Below are 25,007 nucleotides of genomic sequence, written 5' to 3'. Positions count from 1 at the left end.
ATGAGGTTTCTCCTCATTCTTCTGAATTCCAGTGAATACAGGCCCAACGTCATCAAACACTCCTCAAGCAACACACATAAAAGTTGCTGGTGAACGCAGCAGGCCAGGCAGCATCTCTAGGAAGAGGTGCAGTCGACGTTTCAGGCCGAGACCCTTCATCAGGAGTCCTGACGAAGGGTCTCAGCCTGAAACGTCGACTGCACCTCTTCCTAGAGATGCTGCCTGGCCTGCTGCGTTCACCAGCAACTTTTATGTGTGTTGCTTGAATTTCCAGCATCTGCAGAATTCCTGTTGTTTGCGTTTAAAAACACTCCTCAATCATTTTCGTAAACCTCTTTTGAACCCTCTCCAGAGTCAGCACATCCTTTCTCAGACAAGGGGCCCAAAATGTTTACAATACTCCAAGTGAGGCCTTATAAAGTCTCAACATTAGATCCTTGTTTTTATGTACTAGTCCTCTCAAAATGAATGCTAATATTGCATCTGCCTTCCTCACTGTCAACTCAATCTGCAAATTAAACTTCAGGGAATCCTGTACAAGGACTCCTGAGTCCCTTTGCACCTCAGATTTTTGTATTTTCTCTTCAGTTAGAAAATAATCTACACTTTTATGTTTTCTACCAAAGAGCATGGCAATACACTTCCCAACACCGTATTCCATCTGCCACTTCTTTGCCCATTTTCCTAGTCTGTCTAAGTCCTGCAGACTTTCTGCTTCCTCAACACTACCTGTCCCTTCACCTATCTTTGTATTGTCTGCAAACTTGGCCACAAAACCATCTATACCGTCATCCAAATCATTGACATATAATGTAAAAAGGTCAGTGAGGAATAGAGGAAGGGGGCTGGGGGAGATTTGTTCACCAGAAGGAGAAATCGGTATTCATGCCATCAATTTGGAGGCTACCCAGATGGAATATAAAGTGTTGCTCGTCCACCCTAAGGATAGCCTTATCTTAGCACAAGAGGAGGCCATGGATCAACACGTCAGAATGGGAACAGGAATGGAAATTAAAATGTCTGGCAAAAGTCAAAATGAGCACTGTACAACAAATGGAGTCAACTACACAAAGACATCTGGTGTAGACTGAACATAAAATGACCAGAAGCAACGGACAAAGTTTACTAAATCATTGATCCTTACTTTCCACCAGTTCCTCATAAAAGCGACTAACATTCAATCAAATACTACTTATAAACTTGATCTAGTCTCTGGGAATGTACACTCATTGATCACTTTATTAGGTAACCGATACACCTTGTTAATGCTAATATCAAATCAGCTAATCACTTGGCAGCAATTCAATGCATAAAAGCATGCAAACATGGTCAAGTGGTTCAGTTGTTGTTCAGCCCAAACGTCAGAATGGGGTGGAAATATGATCTGAGTGACTTCGACCTTTTGTGCCAGACGGGGTGGTTTGAGTATCTGAGAAACTGCCAATCTCCTGGGAATTTCACGCACAACGCTCTTTAGGGATTAAGGAGAATGGTGTGGAAAACAAAAACACATCCAGTAAGCAACAACACACATAAAATGCTGGAGGAACTTGGCAAACCAGGCAGCATCTATGGAAAAGAGCAAACAGTCAACGTTTCCAGCTGTGACCCTTCATCAGGACTGGGGAAAAGAGATGAGAAATCAGAGAACGAAGGTGTGGAGGTAGAAGAGGAAGAAGTACAAGGTGGTAGGTGATAGGTGAAACTGGGATGGGGGAGGGCAGAGGTAAAGAGCTGGGAAGTTGGTTGGTGAAAAGAGATAAAGGACTAGAGATGGGAAAATCTGCTAGTTGAGAACAGAAGGCCATGGAAGAAAGAGAAGGGGGAGAAGCACCACAGGGAGGTGATGCGTAGGTAAGGAGATAAAGTGAGAGAGGGTAATGGGAATGGGGAATGGTGAGGGGAGGGGGGTGCAATTACTGAAAGTTTGCAAAGTCAGTGTTCATGCCATCAGTTTGGAAACTACCCAGATGGAATATAAGGTGTTACTTCTCCACCCTGAGTGTGGCCCCATTGTGGCAGTAGAGGAGGCCATGGATTGACATGTCCGAATGGGAATGGGAATTGAAATGGGTGGCCACCAGGAGATCCTGCCTTTTCTGGTGGACGGATCGAAGGTGCTCAGTGAAGCAGTCTCCCCATCTGCGTCAGGTCTCATCGATGTACAGAAGGCCACATTATGAGCACGGGATACACTAGATGACCCCAACAGACACCTAGGTGAAGTGTTGCCTCACCTGGAAGAACTGTTTGGGGCCCTGAATAGTAGTGAGGAAGGAGGTGTAGGGGCAGATGTAGCACTTGTTCTGCTTGCAAGGATAAGTGCTGGGGGGAGGGGGACAAATAGACAAGGGGTCACATATGGAGCGATCCTTGTGAAAAGCAGGAAGTTGGGGGGCGAGGGAAAGTTGTGCTTTGTGATGGGATCTCTTTGGAGATGGTGGAACTTACAGAGAATTATGTGCTGGACATGGTGAGGTGGTAGATGAGGACAAGAGGAACTCTATTTCTGGTGGGGAGGGGTGAGTGGCCTGCTCCGACATGTCAGTCCATGGCTTCCCCTACTGCCGCGATGAGGCCACACTCAGGTTGGAGGAACAACACTTTATATTGCACCTGGGTAGCCTCCACCCTGATGGCATGAACATCGATTTCTTGAACTTCCGGTAAACCCCCTGCCTTCACCATTCCCCATTCCCATTACCCTCTCTCACCTTATCTCCTTACCTGCTCATCACCTCCCTTTGATGCTCCTCCCCCTTCCCTTTCTTGCATGGCCTTCAGTCCTCTCCTATCAGATTCCCCCTTCTCCAGCCCTTTATCTCTTTCACCAATTGACCACCCAACTCTTTACTTCACCCCTCCCCCCTCCCGGTTTCACTTATCAACTCCCACCTTGTTCTTCTTCATCTCTTCCCCCACCTTCTTGCTCTGACTTCTCATTTTACCCCCAGTCCTAATGAAGGGTTTCCGTCTGAAACATCGACTGTTTACTCTTTTCCACAGATGATGCCTGGCCTGCTGAGTTCCTCCGGCATTTTGTTTGTGTTTCTCTGAATTTCCAGCATCTGCAGCTTTTCTCATTTGCCTTCCAGTGAGCAGCAGTCCTTTGGGCAAAAATGCCTTGCTAATGAGAGGGGTCAGAGGAGAATGGCCAGACTAGCTCAAGCTGACAGGAAGATGACAGTAACTCAAATAACCATGTGTTACAACAGTGGTGTGCAGAAGAGCATCTCTGAATACACACCACGTTGAACCTTGAAGTGGATGGGCTGCAGCCATGGAAGATCACAACATATACTCAGTGGCTGCTTTGTTAGGTGCAGGGTCGACCTCAGCAACTAGCTACTGAGTGTATATTTAATATATTTTTCAAACCCTGGTTTTAAACACAGTTACTGGGGTGATGGGAGGTGTCAGAGGAAGAGTCCACTATAGTTGTTAGATTGGATTGTAGGATTGTTATTCTTCTTGTAATTTAACTTTCCTAAGCTTGTTTTTTAATATATAATCACCTACATACATGCAATTGTTCGGTGAAATTTCCAGTAATTATGGTACAGTTGCTTTTGTATTTTGCACATTCTAATTTCCAGTTGCAGGTGTCATGCCACTTGAATCTGGCTACTTTAAAGGTGAATTGTGATCCCTGGATGTCTTGTTACCTCTAGTCTGAGTACGAGATGACAACAATTGTTTTTCCCTTTGTCTTTTCTTTGTTCCTTCAGCTCCTTCTTCTTGTTCATTTTCCGTTCTTGTAACACTTAATTAAATGATCATTTGCAAAAACTTTTCCACCTTAGTCCTGACTTCTGAAATACCTTTGGATCACAGAAGTATCACGTTCTAACCTCGTTGTAGATTAATGTTATGCCCTCTGTATAATGTCATATTTAAGCTGTATTTAAACAAGTGTGTAATTGTCCAGTCAGGAGAGATTGGGCAGATTAGGTGTACACTGTTAAGAATGTGAAGAGTGGAAGGTGATCTCACTGAGACGGTGAAGATGTAAGGAGGCTGTTTCCCCTGGCAGAGGTGTTGGTGGGGGGGGGAGGGGTCAAAAGCGCACAACCTCAAAATAAGGGTCAACCCTCCAGGCCAGGGATGGGAAGAAATTCCCTCACCTTGAAGGTGGACCCTCATTGAGTGTATTGTAGATTGGTAGATATTTACGAAATCGAGAGACACAGACTTTGTGCAGAAAGACAATGCTTTGGATTAGCCATGACTTTACTGAATGGGGAGAGCAGCTATAAAGGGCCAAATGGTCTCCTCCCACTTCTGTCTTTTTTTTAACAATCCGTTGGGGTCTGAACATTAAGTATTCTGCTCTGGCTCAGTTGTCTCACCTGATGTCAGAGAAGGGTCCCAAGGTCAGGGTTACTGCAATACGAGTGACGAACATGGGACTGAAGGACTACAAGCATCAATGCAAAAACAGGTCATGCCCTATCATGCTGAACAGCCCAACAATTCTGCCAAGCTGACAGCTGACCTTGCTAGTTAGAATTAAATGTTAAAGAGTCCTGAAGAATGGTCTCGGCGCAAATAATGTCGACTGTTTATTCATCTCTATACATGCTGCCTGACCTGCTGAGTTCCTCCAGCATCTTGTGTGGGTTGTGAATGTTAAAGATGCTTACAAAGTGTCTCAGTGTTAAGCTGTGTCCCTAGCCTCATCAACTCACTCATCCCTAGATGACAGTGCACCCAATTGTGAGGTAATGCCCCCGTTACTGACAGTGCACAAGTGTGAGGTAATGTCCCCATTGCTGAAAGTGTGACAGTGCACACAAGTGTGAGGTAATACCCCCGTTACTGACAGTGTGACAGTGCACACAAGTGTGAGTAATGCCTCTGTTACTGACAGTGTGACAGAGCACAAGTGTGAGGTAATGCCCCCGTCATTGACAGTGTGACAGTGCACGAGTGTGAGGTGATGCCCCCATTACTGACAGCGTGACAGTGCACGAGTGTGAGGTGATGCCCCCATTACTGACAGTGTGACAGTGCACAAGTGTGAGGTAATGCCCCCGTTACTGACAGTGTGACAGTGCACGAGTGTGAGGTGATGCCCCCGTTACTGACAGCGTGACAGAGCACGAGTGTGAGGTGATGCCCCCATTACTGACAGTGTGACAGTGCACACAAGTGTGAGTAATGCCTCTGTTACTGACAGTGTGACAGTGCACACAAGTGTGAGTAATGCCTCTGTTACTGACTGTGACAGAGCACAAGTGTGAGGTAATGCCCCCGTTACTGACAGTGCACACAAGTGTGAGTAATGCCTCTGTTACTGACAGTGTGACAGAGCACAAGTGTGAGGTAATGCCCCCGTTACTGACAGTGTGACAGTGCACGAGTGTGAGGTGATGCCCCCGTTACTGACAGCGTGACAGAGCACGAGTGTGAGGTGATGCCCCCATTACTGACAGTGTGACAGTACACACAAGTGTGAGGTAATGCCTCTGTTACTGACAGTGTGACAGTGCACACAAGTGTGAGTAATGCCTCTGTTACTGACAGTGTGACAGAGCACAAGTGTGAGGTAATGCCCCCGTCATTGACAGTGTGACAGTGCACGAGTGTGAGGTGATGCCCCCATTACTGACAGTGTGACAGTGCACACAAGTGTGAGTAATGCCCCTGTTACTGACAGTGTGACAGAGCACAAGTGTGAGGTGATGCCCCCATTACTGACAGTGTGACAGTGCACAAGTGTGAGGTAATGCCCCCGTTACTGACAGTGTGACAGTGCACGAGTGTGAGGTGATGCCCCCGTTACTGACAGTGTGACAGAGCACGAGTGTGAGGTGATGCCCCCATTACTGACAGTGTGACAGTACACACAAGTGTGAGGTAATGCCTCTGTTACTGACAGTGTGACAGTGCACACGAGTGTGAGTAATGCCTCTGTTACTGACTGTGACAGAGCACAAGTGTGAGGTAATGCCCCCGTTACTGACAGTGCACACAAGTGTGAGTAATGCCTCTGTTACTGACAGTGTGACAGAGCACAAGTGTGAGGTAATGCCCCCGTCATTGACAGTGTGACAGTGCACGAGTGTGAGGTGATGCCCCCATTACTGACAGCGTGACAGAGCACGAGTGTGAGGTGATGCCCCCATTACTGACAGTGTGACAGTACACACAAGTGTGAGGTAATGCCCCTGTTACTGACAGTGTGACAGTGCACACAAGTGTGAGTAATGCCTCTGTTACTGACAGTGTGACAGAGCACAAGTGTGAGGTAATGCCCCGTCACTGACAGTGTGACAGTGCACACAAGTGTGAGGTAATGCCCCTGTTACTGACAGTGTGACAGTGCACACAAGTGTGAGTAATGCCTCTGTTACTGACAGTGTGACAGAGCACAAGTGTGAGGTAATGCCCCCATCATTGACAGTGTGACAGTGCACGAGTGTGAGGTGATGCCCCCATTACTGACAGTGTGACAGTGCACGAGTGTGAGGTGATGCTCCCATTACTGACAGTGTGACAGTGCACAAGTGTGAGGTAATGCCCCCGTTACTGACAGCGTGACAGAGCACGAGTGTGAGGTGATGCCCCCATTACTGACAGTGTGACAGTACACACAAGTGTGAGGTAATGTCCCCGATACTGCAGTGTGACAGAGCACAAGTGTGAGGTAATACTCCGTTACTGACAGTGTGACAGAGCACAAGTGTGAGGTAATGCCCCCGTCATTGACAGTGTGACAGTACACACAAGTGTGAGGTAATGTCCCCGATACTGACAGTGCGACAGTGCACACAAGTGTGAGGAAATACCCCGTTACTGACAGTGTGACAGTGCACGAGTGTGAGTTAATACCCCGTTACTAACCCAGGAATTAACAGCAGGCCTCCCTTATTGAGATCATAGGATATTTGAGCAGAATTCGGTCATTGGGCCCATTGAGTCTGCTCCACCATTTGATCATGGCTGATCCATTTCCCCCTCAACCTGATTCCCCTGCCTTTGCCCCATTTCCTTTCACGCCCTGACTTATCAAGCATCAGTCAACCTCCACCTTAAATACACTCAATGACCTGGTCTGCACAGGTGCCTCTGGCAATTTTTACAGATTCACCACCCTCTGGATAAATAAATTCCTCCTTATCTTCATTCTAAATGGATGTCCCTCTGGTCCTAGACTCCCTCCACATCCACTCTATCTAGACCTTTCATCTTTCAATAGGTTTCAATGAGATCCTTCATCTTTGTTCCGAATTCTAGTGAGTATAGGCCTAGAGCCATCAAATGCTAATTGAATGATTTTAAAAGTTCTGTTCCAAAATGTGGCATTAGGCAGGATAAGAATCTAACGTCAAAGTTTAATTGCCCTTGAAAGGGTGGTGGCCAGTTATATCTTTTTGCAGGTGTTGGCGGAGATTCAGACCTTGTGATGGTGAAGAGTACACCCCAGTCAGGATGGTGTGGGACCTGGGTGTGGATTCCACATTCTGTAGAGTTCCTCCAGAGCCGGAAGCCCTTGTCCCTCTGGGTGGTAGGGATCACAGGTTTGGGAGGTCCTATCGGATTAGCCTGGGCGAGTAACCTCAATGCATCCACTGTGGTCACTGTGGTTTCAGTAGAGGAGTTAGTGAATGTTTCGAATAGTGGCCTGTCTTGTCCTGCTTGATGCTCAGGCATTAGGGAACTTTTTAAGCTACACTCATCCATTCAAGTGGAATGTAGTTTATTACACTGCTGATGTACCTTTGAGAAAGATGGAAAGGCTTCAAGGAGACAAGGAATAAGTCGCTTGGTTCCGGCTCAGCTCTTGTAGCCAGTGCAGTTAAGTGGATGGTCTGATTAGCGTACTGGTCAATAGGATGTTGATGGTGGTGAAGTGGGAAATTGTAACATCATCATTGTTAGAGATGGTCATGCCTGGCACTTTTGGGATATGTGTGCTGTTTGCCACTTACCAGCTTCAGGATCTGCCTTAACATTGACAAATGTAACTGTAAATATTGGAATCTGTAAAAAAACGCTGGCATCTGTAACAAAACATTGGAATCTGAGACGAAACGCTGGAATCTGAGACAAAACGCTGGAATCTGAGACGAAACGCAGGAACCTGTAATGAAACGTGAAATCTATAATGAAATGCTGGAATCTGTAACAAAATGCTGGAATCTGTAACAAAATGCTGGAATCTGTAACGAAAAACTGGAACCTGGAACAAGACACTGGAACCTGTAAAGAAACACTGGAATCTGTAATAAAAAACTGGAACCTGTAACAAAACACTGGAATCTGTAAGGAAATACTGGAATCTGAAATGAAACACTGGAATCTGTAACAAAACGCTGGAATCTGTAACGAAACACTGGAATCTGCAACGAAAAACTGGAATCTGCAACGAAAAACTGGAATCTGTAACAAAACACTGGAATCTGTAAAGGAACACTAGAATCTGTAATAAAATCAATGTAACAAAACAATGGAATCTGAAACGAAACACTGGAATCTAACAAAATGCTGGAATCTGTAACGAAATGCTGGAATCTGTGGCAAAATGTTGGAATATGCAACAAAGCACTGGAATCTGTAACAAAAATGCTGAAAGAATTCAGTGGTCAAGCAGCATCCATGGACACAACGGTGGCATGCTGATGATCTGGGTCAAGCCTCTTGCTCAGAACTGGATGTTTCTTCCCTAGGTAAGTATTGCCTAGGTCTTGTTGCATGTGGACACAGGCTGCTAAGTTTGCCAAGGAGTTGTGCATGGAGCAAATATTATGCATTCATTGACAAATGTCTACCTTTGAACTTTTGAAAATGGAAAATTCTCTGATGAAACAGCTGAAAAGTAGTTCTCATTTTCTTAAGTGGATGCAAACCAGAGCATTAGCAGTGTTGTCTGTAAAGGCACAATGACTTGACATGGTGGAGGTGATGGACAGTTTATACCATCAGCAAGGTAGTCAACGAGCAGCTGGCAATATCAAGCATTCATCAGAAAGCCACCAGTTGACTGTTGCAATCAGTGAGTCCTTTCAAGTCCCTTAAATACATAGCTTGTGATGTGGTTAAAGATTAGATCAGGAATAATTGCTGGCTGTGTCAATAGTTCAGGAACCAATATCATACTGCTTCTATTTCTGCACATATTTTTCTCAGCTGTTTCCAAAGTCAATAGTTAATATTCTACTGTATTTACAGAGTCTGCATATGTATTCCCTACCAAACTAATTCATAACAATGCCAATAATCACTTGGGTCAGAACTTTCCATGCATTGTATAAAAACTTTATTTCACCATGCTCATGCTTTGATTTAAGTGAAATGCTTGTAAAACATTTTCATCAAAGGACATGCAGAAGGCGACCGTCATCGACAAAAACTAGTTCCAAAATTCCTCATCTTTAAAAAGAAACACTCAACATTTTCATGTCAGCCAAAGCAGAATGCTACATGTGACAGTCAAAAGAACAATGGCATGCTGGTGAAGTAGTTAAATATCTTGGTGAACTTGGACCAGGATATTTTTGGAGCGTGGTTATGGTACTGTTGAACTTTGTATGGTGACAACCCTACCTCATATTGAGGCTCCCTAATGATGTAGAACCCGAAACAGAGAACACGGAGAATGGAGATGAGGCAGATGACGGGTGCTCTGTGCTTTATACCTGTGGTTTTTTCACCTTTATTATCCATGTTGGGGGTACAATGACAGCCGCATGCACACCCAGCGAACAAGGCTCCTCGATGTGATGCAACATGAAACATGTCACTTTATTGTGAAACTGAAAGAGGAAAAAAAAGTTAGACAGAAGTTAGGTAAATAATTTTGCAAAGCATTTCCCCTTTGTCCAAATACTATTCACTGAAACCTGACAGAATTTCATTTTTCTGATGAATGGACACTGACCTGAAATGTGAAACTCTCTTCCTCTCTCCAGAAATGCTGTCTGATCTGCTGAGTATTTCCCGTATTTATCCCGCTAAGGCTTATTCCTCACCTTGGGGCAGACAAGTCTCTGTGCTTGTTGTGGAGCAACAGCTAATTAATTAGAAGTCCCACTTTATCCTGGACCACTGGTGTCGAGAAGCAGCAGAAATACTTTAGCACAGATAAATAACTGTCCAGAAAGGAGCATCCCTCAATTTGCCCTCTTAATAGTGCAGGAAGAGCACCAACAATACACTCAGTGACCATTCTATTTTCTACCTCCTGTATCTAATAAAGTGGCCACTGAGTGTGTGCTCATGACCTTCTGCTGCTGTAGCCAATCCACTTCAAGGTTCAATGGGTTGCGCATTCAGAGATGCTCTTCTGCACACCACTGTTGTAATGTGTGGTTATTTGAGTTACTGTTGCCTTCCTGTCAGCTTGAATCAGTCAGACCATCTCTGATCTCTTTTATTAATAAGGTGTTTTCACCCACAGAACTGCTGCTCATCGGATGCTTTTTGTTTTTTGTATCATTTTCTGTAAACTCTAGAGACTGTTGTGTGTGAAAATCTCAGGAGATTAGCAGTTTCTGAGATCCTCAAACCACCCCATCTGGCACCAACAATCATTCCATGTCACTTAGGTCACGTTTCCTTCCTCATTCAGATGTCTGATCTGAACAACACTGAACCTCTTGACCATGTCAGCATGCTTTTATGCATAAAGTTTCTGTCATATGATTGGATGTTTAGATATTTGCATTGATGAGTAGGTGTACCTAATAATGTGGCCACTGAGTATATTCGAGTACAATGACACATGGCCAATCTACATTTCTATCCCTCCAGTAGGTGTGAATCTAAATAGACCAGGCGACCTGTGAACAACTCAACCCTTAGAGACAGACAGTCTTTAAGTGATCACTATATGTAACAATATTCCTAATTGCAATGACCCATGGGCTGGTCCTGATGTATCTCAAACTTTTGCAAAAGATGATAACTTCAAAGGCATCGCACCAACCCCTGGGTATTCTGCTATGAAATACATTACCAAATTGGTTTATACAAACAGTTAAAGTTGGTAATGAAGAAGAAAGAGCTCATGCAAAAAAAACTTGTACTTCTTTGAATAATATCAATGTACACAATGACAATGGAAAATTAACAGCACTACTCCTGAAATAAATCTTCCATCCTAGATTGGATTCCTTGAACATATCATGCAAGAATTTACTTATAAACAAGGCACATTATAAACTTACCAATGTCACTGACAGATGCTAGGGATAACTTAACACACACCAGAGCATAGACATGCCCTGCCTTTTACTGAGTGAGACTGAACTACAATCCATTCGTGGAGACCATGGAGCCCAAAGCCTACAAGATTTGGATCCACCTGGATCTCTGGATGTGAGTAATCAACTGCAGATCAGAAAACACCCTGCAGCTGCAGTAAATCTCTTATAACCTGGCATCTGATCATTTGGAAACCCTGATGTCTGAAACCTGTCTTCCTCATTAGACCAGAACATGAACAGAGTGTGCAGCACAAGCCATGTGTCAAGAATGTTTCCAGGACCTGAAGTTTGGAACAGCAGGGGTCAGGAACATGGGTCTATTTGTGGTGGGAGTTGTGAGCGTGGGGGTGGAGAGAGCCACAGTACTTGTGTATTTCCCACTTCCCTTAAACTCTTTAGCTCCACTGAAATATTATGTAACTATTGTGTAACTTGTAAAAAAAAGATAAAAATCAAATTGTGTTCTGGTATTAAGGATCAATTTTATTCACCCAATACATTTACCTGTATTGGGAATTCGGGATGTGGCATGACATGCAACAAACAACACCACCATTCAACAATCATCGAATGTCAAGAATGATTAAATAATGCTAATAAAGTTAGAGAAAATAATGTGTGTAATAAAATGTGCATGAATAAATAAACACAAGCATACATTTATAATATAAACAGCATTATCAAAGGTAGTTTGAAGTGTCTACAGTGCAGCAATGGGGCATAGGTAGAGAGGAGCTAATTAGAATAGTTAATCATGCGAACTGCCGGGATGTGGAAGAAACTTTTAAGATGGTGTTGTGGTGACCCACTTTCTGGCACACACGAACCGGCTCACAACAGCGCGTGCAGGCAGAGGGCCGGCCCCAAAAAGGGCGCCAGGCCATCTTCACCAGCAGGGGGAAAATCCCGCGCGCGGAAAGGGTCTGGGAATATGCATTCCCCACAGCAGTCCCGCCCCAGGGAGGGCGGGAACGGGAAGGCTTTAAAGCAGGCCGCCAAGTCTGAATAAACCTCTTTCATCGCAACTCCAACTCACCGACTCCGTGTGGTTATTCTAGCGCTGTGTGCAGCACACCGCTACAGTGTGAAGTTTTCAGAATCAGGATCAGGATTAATATCACTGGGATATGTCATGAAATGTGTTAACTTAGTAGCAGCAGTACAATGCAATACATAATATAGAAAAAAATAAGTAAATCAATTACAGTATGTATATATCTGTGCATTAAATAGTTAAATTAAAAATAGTGCAAAAGCAGAAATAATTAAAAAAGTGAAGTAGTGTTCATGGGTTCAATGTCCATTTAGGAATTGGATGGCAGAGGGGAAGAAGCTGTTTCTGAATCGCTGAGTGTGTGCCTTCAGGCTTCTGTACCTCCTTCCTGATAGTAACAATGAGAATAGGGCATGCCCTGAGTGACGGGGGTCCTTAATAATGGACGCTGCCTTTCAGAGGCACTGCTCCTTGAAGATGTCTTGGATACTACAGAGGCTAGTTCCCAAGATGGAGCTGACTAATTTTACAACTTTCTGTGGTTTCTTTTGATCCTGTGCAGGAGCACAACCACCCCCAGCACACCAGGTAATGATGCAGCCTGTCAGAACACTCTTCATGATACATCTGTAAAAGTTTTCGAGTGTTTTAGGTGACAAGACCAAATCTCCTCAAACTTCTAATGAAATTGGTTTAATAGCCCTATAGTGCTTTCCAGAAGAAAGCCATTAGAAAAATCAGATTGCAGGGTGGATAGTGTAATAGGGGAAACATTAAAATAGTCTAGATAAATCAGTTAATCTGACACCAAAATCCCAGATTATTATAATTTTACAACCATGACAAGTGCTGATGATGCTGCTTACAGATAAATATGTTGTCACTACAACATGCATTGAACACCAAAATAATGGTTGGTGCTACCTTGGCATTTTATATAATGGAATAATAAATTATAATTTCCATAACTCCCTCAGGAATCAGCTTTATTACAGTTACCTTGCTGGTAAACTAGTGATGCAGGACTGGCGAAGGATGTAGCAGCCAATGTTTTAGATTCATTCTGATTTTCTCTTTTGATTTGCCAACTGAAGAAATGGGATCCTCTATTGCTGATTCAGGCCACTGGATTGAAACACACCCACAGACAACCTGATGCTGTCGATTTGGGGACCAAGCATTGGCTTCCATTTCCCTCCATCACCTAAACCAACAGAATGTTCACAGAGAGGTCCAGCTTAACAGATGTCTCCTGGTCCCCAGATGATTCACTCCTTTCCCTCTATTCTCGTTTACCACTTGCAGGGAGGAGGAGAAGTATCATCGCTGAGTCTCTTTATCAGTCCTCAAAATGAGAGGTGGAATGAGCAACGTCCCATCCCAACCAGTTGAATTGCACACACATACTCAGCCAAGTGCAGGAAGATGCCCCAGGTAGACAGGAACCATGTAGGACCTCAACAAGAGATGTAGGATCTCTTGTGCTGCAGTCATAGTCATATACCCACCACAATATGTTACTATTCTTCACATGCCAGACATGGGTTCAATGATCATAGATATTCATGCAGTGAGTTCTCCTTTCCCTCTCACCTCTGCAACTCCACCAAAAACCTGGAGTGCCATCTCTTACACACACAACGTTCAGCCAAGCTACTTTCATTGCTCCCCCCAACTCTCTCCCTCTCTCTTCTGAAAACACCTCCTAAACGCAGATTGGGAGCACAAAGTTGACACTTCTAGACCCAGACACAATGAGACCATTTTGGACGGCTGTGGTCATTACTTACTGCCTGCTTGCACCAGGAGCAGCTGATGGCTATGATTTCCTTTGTGTGGAACGAAAACTTCTGCTGGAAACCCTGCAAAACAGAGTTACAGAGTCATAGTGTCACACAGTACAGAAACAGATCCTTCAGCCCACTGTTCTCATGCCGACGCTTTGCCCATCACCATTAATCCCACTTGCCTGCATTAAGACTTTCTATATCTTGTCTACTTAAGTATCTTTCTAAGTGCCTCTTAAACACAGCGACTAGTTCTTTGATGAAGAAAGCAGCATCCAACATCGAGGACCCCCACCATCCAGGTCATGCTCTCCTCTCATTGCTGCCATTGGGAAGGAGGTAAAGGAGCCTCAGGACTCACCCCACCAGGTTCAGGGACAATTATTACCCTTCAGCCATCAGGCTCATGAACCTGTGTGGATAACTCCACTCACCTCAACTCTGAACCACGGAGTCACTTTCAAGGACTCTACAACTCATGTTCTCAGTATTATTTAATTATTTTATCACTATTTGCATGATTTGTTTTCTTTTGTACATTGGTTGTTTGCCAGTCTTTGTTACTTCTATTTTTTCACAAAGTCTATTGTATTTCTTTATTTTTCTGTAAATGGCCGCAAGAAAATGAATCACGAGGAGCATATGGTGACATGTACATACCTTGATAATAAAGTTACTTTCAACTTTGATTCCACTGCCTCTGGTAGTACATCTTAAATATCAACCATTCTCTGTATAAAATACTTCCCACTCAGGTGCCCCTTAAAATCCCTTCCTCAAATTAAACCTCATTCATTGAATGCGATCTTATTCTTTCCATGACCATGATTGTTCTTGGCAAATTGTTCTACAAAGGTGGTTTGCCTTTGCCTTCTTTTGGGCAGTGTCTTTATAAGATGGGTTACCCTATTATCAATACTCTTCAGAGATCGTCTACCTGGTGTCAGCAATCGCATAACCAAAACTTGTGATCACTTTAAACCTACACCCTTCTAAAATCGGATTGAAGAAGCACAATCTTGGCAATAGGTTTCTCACATGATGAAGGGTCTCGGCCCAAAACGTTGACTGATTACGCTTTTCCTTAGATGCTGCCTGGCTTGCTAAGTTCCGCCAGCATTTTGTGTGTGTTGCTAAGAAAACCTTAGTAGCACTGTTATGTCCCTTAGGGTTGATTTTCAAGCCTGCACCTCTGCCAGATGGGCCCAACCAATCTCTTGTTTGGGTTTCCATGAGGATGCTACAGTCAGATGGTATAGTGGACAGACCCATGCCTTCACAGAGCTAGATCCTGCCACACATGGAGCTAATCCTGACATCTAGAAACTAAAGAAAGGGAGAAAAAGGATACCTCCTCATTATTTTAAGATTTGAAGAGCTTACTTTGGATATTGATGCTCTCCTCCATTGCAATTTCAATTTGCTATTTCATGAATGGCTGTGGAGCCCACATATCAGGTTATGGCAACTCCAATCAGAGCCCAGTAAAGTACATCGCTCAGTCTTTGAACAAGAGCCTGCATGCCCAAGTCCCTCTCGCTCATTGTCAGAAACTGAGATACCATGGCTGATGGGCATTGTAAAGAATCCACAAGTCTCACTTGAACAGTTAGCCTTAGCTTTGATGAGGAAGAGGCTGGCAAAATGACAGAAAGGAATCAGTGGCTATTAGCACTAAAATGAAAAGTTCCAATGAGCTGATTCATACCTTCCCACACTGCTTGCATTTTCCTTCCTGACGGCGTCTGTGAACCCAGTGATGTCTGACAAAGTTTTGCTGAAGAGATCAGAATCAGAATATCAGAATTAGAATCAAAATCAGCTTTAGTGTCACTGATATTTGTCGTGAAAGTTGTGGTTTTGCAACAGCAGTACAGTGCAATACATTAAAAAAAACTATAAATTACAATAAAATATCTTATATATATCTAAATAAGTAGTGCAAAAATAGTCAATTAGTGAATCATAAATTCGACAAATTCTGCAGATGCTGGAAATCCAGGGCCACACACAAAATGCCGGAGGAACTCAGCGGGTCAGGCAGTGTCTATAGAAACGGATGTTTTGGGCCCAGACCCTTCTTCAGGACTGGAAAGGAAGGAGGGACACAACAGAATGAAAAGGTGGATGAGGGGAAGGGGGATGGTTAGAAGGTGAAGTGAGGTGGGTAAGAAAGATAAAGGGCTGGAGAGAAAGGGATCTGATAGGAGAGTGGACCACAGGGGAAAGGGAAGGAGGAGGGGTGATAGGCACGTGAGAAGAGGTAAGGGGCCAGAGTGGGGAGTTGAAGAAGAGGGGAGGTGGAGGGAATTTTTTTTACTGGAAGGGAAAATCAATATTCATGCCACCAGGTTGGAGGCTACCAAGACAGAATATAAGGTGCTGTTCCTCCACCCTGAGGGTGGCCTCATCATGGCACAAGAGGAGGCCATGGACTGAGTGTTCAAGGGCTGGTTCATTGCCTGCTGAGAAATCTGGTGGCTGAGGTGAAGAAGCTGTTCCAAAAACACTGATTTCCGTCTCCTGTACCTCCTCTCGTATGGGAGCAATGAGAAGCAGAATGTCCTGGGTGATGGGGGTCCTTAATGATGGGTGACGCCTTTTTGGGGCATCACCTTTTGAAATTGTCCTCGATGCTGGGGAGGCTAGACATACATGCATGACTTTAAAACATCATCTTTTTTAAGGTTCTGTGTTATGTAACTTAATAAAACATAAACCAATTCCCTCCTACTCAAATGAACAGCTTTCTTCCAGCTGGCTCTGATCAGCAGTACGGTGATGGGTTTAGATAAATATCTGACAGAAGTACAGACTATAATCAACCCACAGGTTATCAGCAAATAAACACTGAGTTCAATGTAAGACTGGAACACAGTGCAGAGTAACAAACAACCTGTTGAAGGGACCCGGCCCAAAACTTCGACTGTTTATTCATTTCCATAGATGCTGCCTGACCTGCTGAGTTCCTCCAAGATTGTGTGTGTGTGTTACGCTGGACTTGCAGCATCTGCAGAATCTCTCGAGTTTATGATTCACTAATTCATCTATTTTGCTCTCTTTTTGCACTACTTACATAATTTATTGTAATCTATACTCTTTTTATGTATTGCACTGCATTGTTGTTGCAAAACAAAAACTTTCACTACAGCATCTGTGGGAGAAAAGGAATCATGCGAGGAAGTTGGGAGAGCAGACACCAATCTTCACTTGGCGATCAGCAGTGGAACAGTGAGCAGCTTCAAGTAGCTGGACATCAGCATCTCAGAGCATCTGTTCTGGGCCAAATATATTGATACAATCATGAAGATTCATGATTCTGTTCTATGACGCCAGCGGTTATGCTTCATTTGGACTCTGTGGAGAGCTTCCTGATTGACTGCATCAGCGCCTGGTATGGAGGGGCCACTGCACAGGATCAAAACAGGCAGCAGAGGGGTGTCAACTCAGCTAGTTCCATCATGGGCACAAGCCTGCTCACCATCAAGTACACCTTCAAACGGACATGGTGCCTCAAAATGGCGTCATCCACCATTAAGGACTCTCACCATCCAGCACGTGCCCCCTTCTCATTACTACCATGAGGGAGGATGTATAGGAGCCTTACGCACCATACTTAATGTTGTAAGGACAACTTCTTCCCCTCTACCATCAGATTTCAGAATGGTTCATGAACCCACAGACACTACCTTGTGTTTTGCACAATTTTTCTTCTCTTTTGCTCTGTTTATTATCTTATTGTGACACATATTAATTTTTGATATCTGGCACTGTACTCCTGCCACCAAACAACAAATTTCATGAAATATATCGGTGAAAATAAACCTGATTCTGATTTATAAAAGTCCTTTCCCTCCATCCACTCCAACAAATCCTTTCTGCATCCTTTCCACCCCCAGCCCCACAGATGCTGCAACCCACTGGGTTTCTCCAGCAGATCATTTGTTGCTCCAGACTCCAGCGCCTGCTGTGTTGTGTCCCCCTGCAGTGCAGAGTCCCGGGAACATAATAGAGTTACAATTCCTCAGGTTTTATAATCCCAGGGGCCACAGTGTCACAGCTAGTGGTGCTACTACCTCACAATTCCAGTGACTCAGGTTCAATCCTGCCCTTAGATGGGGGCGGTGTGTGTGTGTGTGTGTGTGTGTGTGTGTGTGTAGTTTGCACGTTCTCTCTGCAACCCAAAAACTCTTGACCTCATAGTCTACCTCGTAATGGTCTTGCTCCCTATTGTCTACCTGCACAGTACCTTTCTCTGTTACTGTAACATTTATCTTCTACTACCTCAGAGCACTGATGTGATAAAATGATCTGTATATTTGGATTTGGGTGTAAAATTGTTATTTGTCTTATATTTTATCTTTTCCAAGCGATTCTGCAGATGCTGGAATTATATTTCCTAATCTTAAGTGTATGTTCATATTATTGGTATGGACTGGATGGGACAAATGGCCTGTTTCTGTACTGTTCTGTTTTATGACTCTATGACCTATATGTGTGTAATTGTTCAGTGAATTTTCAATAATTGCATTATAGCTTCATCTGTATTTTCCTAGAAGTTTCTCTGAATCCTGTGTCACACCATTGAACTCTACAATTCCATAGGCTACTTCTTGTCACTGGAATGTGCTTCAATCTCTCAGAGTAAGAGAGATAAAACACATAAACTAGAAAAGATTTCAGTGTAAAACAACCCCTAATTTTTTTCTTTGTCTCTTCTTTGTTCTCGTCCTTCACTTTCTCGCTCTTCCTTACAGTAGAGTGAAGTCGTTAACACGATTTCTTATTGTTATGAACACCTAATAAAATGTCTGTAATTACTAGATGTACACCTCATTCTTGACTTTCAAAGGTGCTCTGGATCGATATCACCACATCCAATGGTATGGATGGCTTGTAAAACCAGGATTCTCACTGTATCTTGGTTCAGGTGTCAATAATAGACTGATTTATCCCACTGGACTGGCAGACAGGAAGGCTCTACAATGGGCTGTCAAATCTACAATGGGCTGTCAAATCTACAATGGACTGTCAAATCTACAATAGGCAGTCAAATCTACAATAGGCAGTCAAATCTACAATGGACAGTCGAATCTGTAATGGGCTGTCAAATCTACAATGGGCAGTCGAATCTACAATGGGCTGTCAAATCTACAATGGGCTGTCAAATCTACAATGGGCAGTCAAATCTGCCCAACACATCAGAGGCACCAGCCTACCCACCATCAAGGGCATTTATACAGAAAGGTGCCGGAAAAGGGCCAGTAACATCGTGAGGATCCCACCTACCCTGCTCATGGACTATCTGTCCCACTCCCATCAAGGAGGAGGCTACATAGCATCCACAGCAGGACAACCAGACCCAAATACAGTTACTTTCCCCAAGCAGTAAGGCAGATCAACACCCCAACCACTAACCCAGCCCTGCACACCCCCCCATCACTACTTTATCATTTCCTGTCAGTCACCCTATGTAAAGACATCCTGTGCCTAGCATCACATACAATCAATCTATGCATATAAGCTATCTTGTGCACTTATATGTATTGTGTTTTTCTCTTATTGTGTTCTTTATCTTATTGTGTGTTTATTTTTTGTTGCATTGGACATGGAGTAACAGATATTTTGTTGTCCTTTACACTTGTGTTCTGGACACGACATTAAACAATCTTGAATCTTGGTGCTCAGTTTTCTCCAACACTCCAAAGGTGTGACGGTAGATTAATTGGGCATCAAATTACTCCTGGTGCGGCTAAGTGGCTGATCAATCAAATGCTGAGTTGGTGTATATGTGAGGGGAGTAAACTATAGAACAACAGGGAAACAAAGAGGGTAATGGGACTGAAAAGATTGGCAACTTCCCAATGGGCCGCACTTTTGCTTCCTGTGTCATGTTAAGAAGTTACGCTGCACAATGCTACACCCATTCACAAAATTCACCTAGACATGTACTTACTCTGTGTCATTCCACTTACAAATTCCTTGTTTCATTTATTTACTTATTTATTTTTATTTAGACATACAGCACAGTAACAGGCCCTTTGAGCCCAACGGACCCATGCCACCCATTCACACCCATGTGACTAACTATGAACTTTGTGTCTTCGGAATGTGGGAGGAAACCAGAGCACGTGGTGGAAACACACACAGCCATGGGATGAATATACAAACTCCTTACAGACAGCAGCAGAATTGAACCTGGGTCGCTGGTGCTGTAATACCGTTACACTAACTGTACGCTACTGTTACCCCAGAAATTTTGCTCGGTTACATTACCGTGCACACAGTGGCCCGTTTCTGGCATTTCCTTCAATTTCCCATTCAGCTGCGGTAAGCTCTGCATCTGGACCCTACCTGGTTTTCACCCTGATGCTCACACACACAGAAGGGAATCTGCAGTGGTCAGGCCCCAATGATGTTCTCCTGATGCCATCTACTGAAACGCGCAGTACAAAGCCACCCACCCACAGCTAACTCAATGCACAGTGAATGTAATCCAAACGCATCTACATCACTCAACACTGCCTCAGACGACGATTTTACCCAGCTCATGGCTCACCATCCACCGTGGCTTCACCACAGCCCATGGTTCCTTTGATCAGTAACCAGTTCCCCTACAACAACAGAGAGATTCTGCTCTCCTCCATCATACTGCCAAATAAAAACAAAATATTGTAAAATGCAGAGCAGAAATTTATAGATCTTTTATGTTACCTCTCGAAGAGAGCGGCTCCCTCCTTCTCGATAGGTTGGCTTGCAACGGAAACTTATCTAAATAAAGCAAGTGATAAAAGAACGTGGCATTAGGTTATTAGCGATACTGCACGATGACAGAATCAAACGGAGAACAGAAATGTATCTGCCCTTTCTCACTGGAAGGCCCTGGCAAGATCAGAGTTTATTGCCCTTCATCAGGACTGGAAAAGAAGGGGGAAGAAGCCCCTTTTCGGAGAACTGAAAGTGGTTGAAGTGCTCGAAAATGTGCGAAGTGTTTCAAGAAGGGACTGAACCTCGGAGGACAAAATGGAGTCGAGAACTGGGGAGGTTCTGGCTCCTTCTCCCTTCCTGATGAAGGGTCTGAGTCCGAAACAATGACAGTTTGTTCCCCTCCATAGATGCTGCCTGACCTGCTGTGTTTCCTCCAGCATCTTCTGTGTTACTCTGGATTTCCAGCATCTGCGGAATTTCTTGTGTTTAGTGTAAAGGGAACGTGTGTTTGGAGGCCGAGGACATGGGCTAGATCCTAAATGTGTACTTTCTGTTGGTATTAAATCAAGGGAAGGACATGGAACTATTTGAATATTATTAACAGGAGAAGATGGTTTAGTTGTGGTCTTCTGAATGTTTTCAACTGATTGCAACATCTATGCAACAAAAGGAAGTTTACCATCTCATGGAACAGAATCATTTCGTTACACTGCCACTTCTGGATGCTTGATTGCTCATGAATCCTGAGATAGCATGCCTCATCAAAGGCATTCTATACAGGTGCCAAGAGCACATGGACAACTGGGGAGAGGGAAGGATCATTGAAAGCTAAAAGGAAGAGTGAGACACAAGATGCTGGAAGAACTCAGCAGGCCAGATAGCATATACAGAGGGGATCACAATGCTCGATTCTGGGAGCAATTAGAGAATAATTAAACAGTGGGAGAATTATTCACAAAACGGTTTCAATACTTTACATGTTGACCTGTAAATATAGGACTAAAGTTGGAGGGCAGAGAGTGCTTTACCTTCTCCAGCTGCTCCACACACACAGTGTGCACAATTATCTTGCATGCTGCACATTTCCTCCTTGGAACCGACTTCTGTAAGAGATAAAGTTTAAAAGAAAAGTGTAATGTAAATCCAACAGAGCCAGAGAACAGAGTTACAGAATTGATCCAAAAAATGTTTACTCATCATGGCCTCCACTTAATTATTCCCAATGATCTTCTCCCAGTTAATCCCAGTGATCTTCTCTTGATATTGCCTCTCCATATGGCAATGATCTACCCACAAAAGTCTTTGTTTGGGTCATGTTCTGGTTATTCTCAGTGGCCATATTCTGGTTTACACAGTGACTTTCACTAGGGTTACACCGTGGGGAATAGACAGGGATCTTCATTTAGGTTACTCAGAATCAGGTTTATTATCACCGACACATGTTGTGAAACTTACTGTTATGTGACAGCAGTATAGTGAAATACATTAAAACAAAGTTACATTGAGGAATGTGCACTCAGTGTCCATTTTATGAGATACACCTGCTCATTAATGCAAATATCTAATCAGCCAATCACGTGGCAGCAACTCAATGCATAAAAGCATGCAGACATGGTCAAGAGGTTCAGCTGTTGTTCAGACCAAACATCAGAATAGGGAAGAAATGTGATCTAAGTGACTGTGACCACAGAATAATTGTTGGTGCCAGACGGGGTGGTTTGAGTATCTCAGAAACTGCTGATCTCTTGGGATTTTCATGCACAACAGTCTCCAGAGTTTACAGAGAATGGTGCAAGAAACAAAAAGCATCCAGTGAGTGGCAGTTCTATGGGCAAAGGTGCCTTGTTAATGGGAGAGATCGGAGGAGAATGGCCATACTGGTTCAAACTGACAGGAAGGCATGGGTTAATCAAATAACCACGCATTACAACAGTGGTGTGCAGAAAAGTGTAGATCACATTGAACCTTGAAGTAGATGGGCTACAGACCATGAACATATACATGGTGGCCACTTTATTAGGTACAGAAGGTATCAAATATATTGCCCACTGAATGTATATATAATAGAATAACTGGATAGTGCAAAAACAGATAAAAATAGTGAAGTAACTCCTGTGTTTATGGATAATAAACTTCATTGATGCAACTTCAGCAGAGGAGCAGCTATGGGCCGTGTTCAAGGACTCACCCGAGGATCTGAATGAATACACCACAGCTGTCACGACTTAATAAAAACATTCATGGACAAGTGACAAAATCATTCAGTCTTCCCAACCAGAAACCTGGTTGAACCATGAGATTTGCAATCTGAGGAGGGCCAGGTCAGCAATATTTAAGTCCTGCAACCAAGTAAGATACAAAAGGCCCAAGTGCTATCTTTGGAAAGCCATCTTACATGCAAAGTGGCAATTCCAGACCAAACTTGAATCACTTAAGGATGCTCGACAGCTTGGCAAGGCTAGAGTGCTATTACCTTCCACAAAGTGAAACCAAGCGACATAGATGACAACAAGGCTTCACTCTCAGAAGCACTCAATGCCTTCTATGCTCGATTTGACAATCAAAGCATACTGGTTAACCAGTAGAAGGCAGAGAGTTGGTATGGATTGGTTAACCAATAGAAAGCAGAGAGTCGGTATAAATGGGTGTTTCTCCGGTTGGCAGTCGGTGGTGAGTGGGGTGCCACAGGGGTTGGTGCTGGGCCCGCAGCTGTTTACCATTTACATTGATGATTTGGAAGAGGGGACTGAGTGTAGCGTAGCAAAATTTGCTGATGACACTAAACTGAGTGGAAAAGCAAATTGTACAGAGGATGTGAAGAGTCTGCAGAGGGATATAGATAGGTTAAATGAGTGGGCCAAGGTCTGGCAGATGGAATACAATGTTGGTAAATGCAAGATCATCCCCTTTGGAAGGAATAATAGAAGAGCAGATTATTATTTAAATGGTGAAAGATTGCAGTATGCTGTTGTGCAGAGGGACTTGGGAGTGTTTGTGCATGAATCGCAAAAAGTTGGCCTGCAGGTACAACAGGTTATTAAGAAGGCAAACAAAATGTTGGCCTTCATTGCTAGAGGGATTGAATTCAAGAGCAGAGAGGTCATGCTGCAAATATTCAGGGTACTGGTGAGGCCACATCTGGAGTACTGTGTGTAGTTCTGGTCTCCAGACTTGAGGAAGGATATACTGGCTTTTGAAGGCAGTGCAGAGGAGGTTCACCAGGTTGATTCCAGAGATGAAGGGGTTAACGTATGAGGCGAGATTGAGTCATCTGGGACTATACTCTCTGGAATTCAGAAGAATGAGAGGGGATCTTATAGAAACATACAAAATTTTGAAAGGGATAGATAAGATGGAAGTAGGCAAGTTGTTTCCATTGGTAGGTGAGATTAGAACTAGGGGACATTGCCTCAAGATTCAGGGGAGAAGATTTAGGACGGAGATGAGGAGAAACTGTTTTTCCCTGAGAGTGGTGAATCTGTGGAATTTTTGCCCAGGGAAGCAGTTGAGGCTTCTTCACTAAATATATTTAAGATACAGTAAGATAGGTTTTTACATAGTAGGGGAATTAAGGGTTATGGGGAAAAGGTAGATGGAGCTCAGTTACGGACAGATCAGCCATGCTCATATTGAATGGTGGAGCAGGCTTGATAGGCCGGACGGCCTACTCCTCCTTCTATTTGTTATGTTCTTAAAGCTTGGAGGAACCATTGCAAGCTCTCACAACCCCCGATGACCCTGTGATTTCAGTCTTTGAAAATGATGTGAGAACATCCTTCAGGAAGGAAAACCCACAGAAAGCATCCAGCCCAGACGGGGCACCTGGCCGAGCACTAAAGACTTGTGTTGGTCAACCTGATGGAGTGTTCACTGAGATCTTTAACCTCTCGCTTCGGCAGTCCGAGGTATTCACTTGCTTCAAGCAGGCATCAATTATACCAGAGCCTGAAAAGGACTTGCCTCAGTGACTGTTGTCCAGTAGCTCTTAGATCCACAGTGATGAAGTGTTCTGAGAGGTTGGTGATGAAACATATCAACTCCTGCCTGAGAAGCAACTTGGATGAACTCCAATTAGTCTACTGGTACAGCAGATGTCACTTCATTGGCTCCTCACTCAATCTTGGAATATTTGAACAGCAAAGATACATACATCAGGATGCACTTTATTGACTACAGCTCGGCATTCAATACCATCATCCCCTCAAAAATAATCAATAAGCTACAAGACGTTGGCCTCAGTACCTCCTTGTGTAATTGGATCCTTGATTTCCTTACTCTCAGACCCAATGAGTTCGCTTTGGCAATAAT

General features: G+C 43.8%; 1 protein-coding gene across 1 annotated transcript in view; it reads right to left on the bottom strand.

The window, feature by feature from the left end:
• The window catches only part of dgki (diacylglycerol kinase, iota), a 252,405-nt gene that overhangs the window by 140,346 nt on the left and 87,052 nt on the right, over window positions 1-25,007 (bottom strand). The window contains exons 4-8 of the mRNA XM_063058282.1: window positions 21,728-21,802; window positions 20,706-20,762; window positions 15,700-15,768; window positions 13,995-14,066; window positions 9,642-9,758 (exon numbers count right to left, since the gene is read on the bottom strand). Coding sequence (XP_062914352.1) covers window positions 9,642-9,758; window positions 13,995-14,066; window positions 15,700-15,768; window positions 20,706-20,762; window positions 21,728-21,802 — 390 coding nt within the window. The remainder of the gene's footprint in view (window positions 1-9,641; window positions 9,759-13,994; window positions 14,067-15,699; window positions 15,769-20,705; window positions 20,763-21,727; window positions 21,803-25,007) is intronic.

The sequence above is a fragment of the Mobula hypostoma genome, chromosome 9, assembly GCF_963921235.1.
Source record: "Mobula hypostoma chromosome 9, sMobHyp1.1, whole genome shotgun sequence".
Lineage (NCBI taxonomy): Eukaryota > Metazoa > Chordata > Chondrichthyes > Myliobatiformes > Myliobatidae > Mobula > Mobula hypostoma.
The sequence above is the reverse complement of the archived record's forward strand: the minus strand, read 5'-3'. Positions and strand labels throughout refer to the sequence as shown.